This window comes from Danio rerio, chromosome 21 (assembly GCF_052040795.2).
Source record: "Danio rerio strain M-AB ecotype USA chromosome 21, GRCz13ab, whole genome shotgun sequence".
Lineage (NCBI taxonomy): Eukaryota > Metazoa > Chordata > Actinopteri > Cypriniformes > Danionidae > Danio > Danio rerio.
The window spans coordinates 120,001-127,500 of NC_141041.1; the positions used below are offsets into that span (position 1 = coordinate 120,001).

At 46.9% G+C, this 7,500-nt stretch overlaps 2 protein-coding genes across 8 annotated transcripts in view; both read left to right on the forward strand.

Annotated features, from left to right (window-relative positions):
• The window catches only part of dtwd2 (DTW motif tRNA-uridine aminocarboxypropyltransferase 2), a 10,382-nt gene extending 7,805 nt beyond the window's left edge, over positions 1-2,577 (forward strand). Inside the window, exons 6-7 of one of the 2 annotated variants that reach the window (XM_087300441.1) lie at positions 1,932-2,085; positions 2,136-2,577. In XM_087300441.1, the coding sequence (XP_087156567.1) occupies positions 1,932-2,085; positions 2,136-2,212 (231 nt within the window). In that variant the 3' untranslated portion in view covers positions 2,213-2,577. Of the gene's footprint in view, positions 1-1,931 lie in introns of both variants that reach the window. The other variant, XM_087300442.1, reaches the window with a different exon arrangement.
• Positions 2,578-2,823: 246 nt separating this feature from the next.
• stard4 (StAR related lipid transfer domain containing 4) overlaps positions 2,824-7,500 on the forward strand; it is a 6,696-nt gene continuing 2,019 nt past the window's right edge. Inside the window, exons 1-5 of one of the 6 annotated variants that reach the window (XM_087299663.1) lie at positions 2,824-2,868; positions 2,980-3,065; positions 3,864-3,962; positions 4,515-4,564; positions 4,800-4,926. In XM_087299663.1, the coding sequence (XP_087155789.1) occupies positions 3,864-3,962; positions 4,515-4,564; positions 4,800-4,926 (276 nt within the window). In that variant the 5' untranslated portion in view covers positions 2,824-2,868; positions 2,980-3,065. 6 annotated transcript variants of the gene reach the window in all.

The window sequence follows — 7,500 nt, forward strand, 5'->3', positions numbered from 1 at the left end:
ATCAAGACATATTTTGTGTTGGAGTCGTCACGTTTACACAGTTTATTATGCCATTTTTATGCTTTTTTCTGCCTATGCACAGCTACACTCTTCTGTATTTACTCTTACAGCTGAGAGTCTAAATATATCCAAAGTTTTAAAGAGTTTTGTCATTCATCAGCTGTTAACAGTTCACTGTACTGTTGTAACCAGCAATACTACAATAGAGGCTGTAGTGGTTCAGTGTGTTTTGTTTATTTTTATTCTTTTTTTTGTGCACATCATAGTTTACTCAGGTCCACAATCCTGACTTACACTGATAAAAAATCATTTCCTACATGCAATCTAGAATTGGGTATTCAAGTTCAAACAGCCACAAGTTTTACTTTGCATAATTTTAGAAGCTTTGCTGACTTTAACATGTTCATACCAGTGTGTTCAATTAATAATAATACAGAACACTGCACCCAGCTGATCGGTTACTTAGCAACGCAAGCCATATACAGGGAAGTGCTTTCAGCCTCCGATAATGTTCCCATTGATCATGTATTTTAACTGAAATATTGTCAGCAAATAGACCTGAGCATTCATTTAGTTGTTTAGCGTAAAAGAGGTAAGCGTAAGTGAAAGATAAACAGCATCAGGTGCAGCAGACAAGCGCCAAAAATCACAGGAAGAGGCCGGCCAGAAGCGCTTATTCAATAAAAGTCCCCGTGCACAGAGGCGAGCCGCTGCGCTTCTTTCCCTGTGTCAACTGCATTTAAATGACATAAGAATAAAGCTAATTTTTGCAGTACTTTTGAGCTCAAATTATAATAAAAATATATTAACCTTCAGAATGATGCGGGACACAAAATTCATCCATGTGGGCCCATTGATTACCCCTCATCTAAAATTTCTTTGCGGCCCCCCTAGCGCCATCTGGCGGCCCCCAGTTTGAAAACACCTGGTCTAGCAAACACTCAAAACCCCCTAGCAACCACCTAGCAACACCTCAGTAATTACCTAGAACATCTAAGCAAACACCTTAGCAACAACCTAGCAGCCAATCAGACCATCTTGGCAACTGCCTAGCAACATCTAAGCAACTAATCAGAACACCCTAGCAACTGCCTAGCAACACCTTAACCACCTAACACACTCTAGCAACACCTTATCAACCACTCAAAACACCCTAGCAACCACCTAGCAATGCCTTAGCAACCGCCTAGCAACCACTTGGAATACCATAGCAACCGCCTAGCAACCACTCAGAATAACATGGCAACTGCCTAGTAACACCTTATCAACCACTCTGAAGACCCTAGCCACGGCCGAGCAAACTTTTCAAAACACCCTAGCAACCACCTAACAACATTGGTAATGACCTAGAACATCTTAGCAACCACCTAGCAGCCAATCAGAACTTCTAGGCAACTGCCTAGCAACACCTTAGCAACCACTCAGAACACCCTAGCAGCCTAGCAACACCTTAACCACCTAACAAACCCTAACATTACCTTAGCAAGCAACCACTAAAAACACCCTAGCAATGCTCTAGCAGCCACTTAGAACACCATAGCAACTGCCTAGCAACCACTCAGAACACCCTATAAACAGCCTAGTAACGTCTTAGCAACCACCTAGCAATGCCTTAGCAACCACTCAGAACATCCTAGCAACCGCCTAGCAACACTCTCTCTCTCATAATAACATACACACTAACAGGGGTCACCAAACCTGTTCCTGGAGGGCCGGTGTCCTGCAGCTCCAACCCTAATCAAACACACCTGAACAGCTGATCAAGCTCTTACTAGGCGTACCTGAAACACCCAGGCAGGAGTGCTGAGGCAAGATGGAGCTGAACCCTGCAGGACACCGGCCCTCCAGGACCGAGATTGGTGACCCCTGACCTAACAGATGAGTTTGTGGAACTGAGCTGTATGTGTGTGCGTGTGTGTGCGTGTGTGTAGGTGCTGCTGCGGCCCCTGCGCGCGCTCTGTTCGTTCCAGCTCCAGCACGGAGCGCAGGTCCACCACAGTAAAGAGCAGCTGATCAGGAGCGGAGAGTACAAGAAGAGCCTGCCCAGAAACAAGCGCAAGATACGCCGCATGCAGAAGCTCATCAGCAACCACACCATCTGACACGCACACACACACACACACCATCATGATCAGCAACCACACCATCTGACACACACACACACACACACACACACACACACACACACACACACACATCATCATCATTATAATCAGCAACCACACCATCTGACACACACACACACACACACACCATCATCATCAGCAACCACACCATCTGACACAAACACACACACACACCATCATCATCATCATCAGCAGCAACCACACCATCTGACACACACACACACACACACCATCATCATCAGCAACCACACCATCTGACACAAACACACACACACACCATCATCATCATCAGCAACCACACCATCTGAGACACACACACACAATCATCATCAGCAGCAACCACACCATCTGACACACACCTCCTCCTCCTCCTCGTCGGTGCTGGAGCTCAGGATAATCTTCATGGTTTTACTGGTGTTTGTTTGTAGCAATAAAGCAGTTCTTGGTTAAAGTTTGTGTGTGTGTGTGCGTGCGTGTGTGCGTGTGTGCGCGCACGGTCATAAACTACATCTGACCTGTTTCTGAACTACATCTCACCGAAGAACATACGAGACTCAAACAGCCAATGGGATCGCGAGTCTCAGCTCCTCCCGCGGCTTTTAGACCAATCACATACGGGCAAATACATGTAAGGCGGCACCGGCGCTTCCGATTGGCTGTTGAGCGTGTTGACGTCGCGCTGAAATGAGGAATGAACAGTGAAGTGACGGCGCTCCTCATCAGCGCGGATCTCCTCCATAAGGTACAGAAGCTCAGCTCACTCACTCACATTCACTCACTCACATTCTCCTCATATCAGGATATTCAGTTAGGCTGACGCTGATCATTGCACTTCCTGTGTGTGTGTGTTCAGAGATGTGTGTAGTGCTGAAGTCCTCTGTGTTCGTCTGAGATCATCATGTTCATGTCCTCTGTAGTGTAGTTATACCCGCAGCGCAGGTGAGTGTGTGTGCTGTCAGCCCGGATTGACTGGAACATGAGGTCATGACAGTGTGAATAAACAGCAGCATTACTGTGGGCAGTGTGGAGAGAGTGTAGTGTGCTGTGTGTGTTTGAGCAAACTCCAGTCCAGCGCAGCATTATAGTGGACCGGTCAGGTCATGAGCGCAGCAGCATACAGTGAGCTGATCAGCGGCAGGAAACACTGCACATGTCAGAGGAACACTGCTGTGTGCGGGTGCTGTCCGTCACTGTATCAGTAAAGCCCATCATTGTGTTCAGTATTGACCCTGCGTATGGGCTGATTTCTGACCCAGGCACCATCCAACAGCAGAAACTAAACCCTAATCTAACTCGACCCAACATTAGGCAACACTGTCCTGTCTGCTTTCATGTCTTACCAAGGCTGAACACATTCAGGGCACAGCGCTTGTGCTTCAGCTATAAACCACTATTACACCACAGAAACTACTGACACACACACACACACACACACAGAGAGAGAGAGAGAGAGTAATAATCTGCTGCTGTATGAGTTATGAGCGCTGTCCTGCTAAACACTCTTCACACGTGTGCCGGTGATCTATCATGAACACAGCCTTTACTGTAGTGAGCGTCGAGTGTTGTCCACTGAGTGAACACTGCTCAGACTTTACTGTAGTGGAGTTACAGGACAACAGCAGTGTTAATAACGAGTGTTGCTGTGTTTATTACGGTGTTATTACACACTGTTGTTGTGTTACTGCGCTCTGTACACTGCTATTAAAGAGTTGTTGTTATTGTGTTCATTATTGTCAGATGGCAGGCTCCTCCGGCATGAGTCCACAGGCGCTGAAGGACACGCTGATCTCCTACCACCAGCTAGAGGATGCGGACTGGAGACTCTCGAAGAGATCGGTCAGTGGGGTTAGCCAGGGTTAGCAGGAGTCAGTGGCGTTAGCGGGAGTTAGTGGCTGCCAGTGGGGTCAGTAGGTGCTAGTGGGGTTAGCTGAGGTCATTGGGGTAGGGGGGTCAGTGGGGTTACTGGGGGTCAGTGGGTACTAGTGGGGTCAGTGGTGTTAGCGGGGGTCAGTAGGTACTAGTGGTGTCAGTGGGGTTAGCTGGGGTCAGTGGGGTTACTGGGGGTCAGTGGGTAGTAGTGGGGTTAGCGGGGGTCAGTGGGGTTACTGAGGATCAGTGGGTACTAGTGGGGGCAGTGGGTGTCAGTGGGGCTAGCAGGGGTCAGTAGGAGTCAGTGGGGTCAGCGAGGGTTAGAATAGGTCAATAGGATCAGTGGGGGTCTCTATGGTCAGCAGAGGTCAGTGGGGTCAACAGGAATTAGTGGGGGTCAGTGGTGGTCATTGGGGTCAGTAGGGGTTAGTGGGGGTAACTGATGATAGCAGGGTCAGCAGGCTGATTAGTGTCTGCTCGTGTCTAAAACTCTGACTATGTCCGGTCTGTGTGCTGCAGAAGGACGTGTCGGTGTGGCAGAGAGCCTCACAGGAGTTCAGCGGCAGTCTGTGAGTGTGCGCGGGCTCTTGGTGCCCTGTGCCCGGGGCCACTCTCTGACCTCTGGTTTGCGGGGCCCTATGCTGCTCTCTGACCTACAGCTCTCGGTGCCTTGTGCCCAGCACCCCTCTCTGACCTCTGGCTTGTGGTGCCTTGTGCCCAGGGCCGTTTTCTGAGCTCTGTGACCTCCGGCTCACTGTGCCCTGTGCCCTGGGCCACTCTCTGACCTCCAGGTTCTGTGTGCAGGTATAAAGCTCAGGGCAGGGTGCGTGGAGACCCGCAGCAGATCGTGGACTTCCTCCGACCGGGAGCCCGTCGGCTAGACTGGGACAGCATGATGACCTCCATGGAGATCCTGGAGACCCCGGAGCAGGTCAGAGTGTGTTAAAGTACAGCCGGCCATAACAGCAGATCCCAGAGCAGCAGTGATGAAGACACGAGACAAACACAAGGCACATCCCAGAAACACAACACACACAACACAACACACACAACTCAACACACACAACACACAACTCAACACACACAACACAACACACAACTCAACACACACAACACAACACACACAACAGAACACAACACACACAACACAACACACACAACTCAACACACACAACACAACACACACAACTCAACACACACAACAGAACACAACACACACAACACAACACACACAACAGAACACAACACACACAACACAACACACACAACTCAACACACACAACACAACACACACAACACAACACACACAACACACACAACTCAACACACAAAACTCAACACACACACACAACACACTTGACACACAAAACTCAACACACACAACACAACACACACAACTCAACACACACAACACAACACACACAACACAAAACACAACTCAACACACACACACAACACACACAACTCAACACACACAACACAACACACACAACACACACATCACAACATACACAACTCAACACACACAACTCAACACACAAAACTCAACACACACACACAACACACACAACTCAACACACACAACACAACACACACAACAGAACACAACACACACAACTTAACACACACAACACAACACAATCGACACACACAACACACACAACTCAACACACACACAACACACACAACTCAACACACACAACACAACACACACAACTTAACACACACAACACAACACACACAACACAACACACACAACAGAACACAACACACACAACTTAACACACAACACAACACAATCGACACACACAACACACACAACTCAACACACACAACACACACACAACACACACAACTCAACACACACAACACAACACACACAACTTAACACACACAACACAACACACACAACTCAACACACACAACTCAACACACACAACATAGCACACACAACTCAACACACACAACACACACAACTCAACACACACAACTCAACACACAACACAACACACACAACTTAACACACACAACACAACACACTTGACACACAACTCAACACACACAACACAACACACACAACTTAATACACACAACACAACACACACAACAGAACACAACACACACAACTCAACACACACAACACAACACACACAACTCAACACACACAACACAACACACACAACTCAACACACATTACACACACAACTCAACACACACAACTCAACACACAACACAACACACACAACTTAACACACACAACACAACACACTCGACACACACAACTCATCACAGACAACACAACACACACAACTTAACACACACAATAGAACACAACAGACACAACTCAACAGAACACAACACACTCGACACACACAACACAACTTAACACACACAACAGAACACAACACACTCAACTCAACACACACAACACAACACACACAACACAACACACACAACACAACACACACAACTCAACACACACAACAGAACACAACACACACAACACAACACACACAACTCAACACACACAACACAACACACACAACACAACACACACAACACACACAACTCAACACACAAAACTCAACACACACACACAACACACTTGACACACAAAACTCAACACACACAACACAACACACACAACTCAACACACACAACACAACACACACAACACAAAACACAACTCAACACACACACACAACACACACAACTCAACACACACAACACAACACACACAACACACACATCACAACATACACAACTCAACACACACAACTCAACACACAAAACTCAACACACACACACAACACACACAACACACACAACTCAACACACACAACACAACACACACAACAGAACACAACACACACAACTTAACACACACAACACAACACAATCGACACACACAACACACACAACTCAACACACACAACACACACACAACACACACAACTCAACACACACAACACAACACACACAACTTAACACACACAACACAACACACACAACACAACACACACAACAGAACACAACACACACAACTTAACACACAACACAACACAATCGACACACACAACACACACAACTCAACACACACAACACACACACAACACACACAACTCAACACACACAACACAACACACACAACTTAACACACACAACACAACACACACAACTCAACACACACAACTCAACACACACAACATAGCACACACAACTCAACACACACAACACACACAACTCAACACACACAACTCAACACACAACACAACACACACAACTTAACACACACAACACAACACACTTGACACACAACTCAACACACACAACACAACACACACAACTTAATACACACAACACAACACACACAACAGAACACAACACACACAACTCAACACACACAACACAACACACACAACTCAACACACACAACACAACACACACAACTCAACACACATTACACACACAACTCAACACACAACACAACACACACAACTTAACA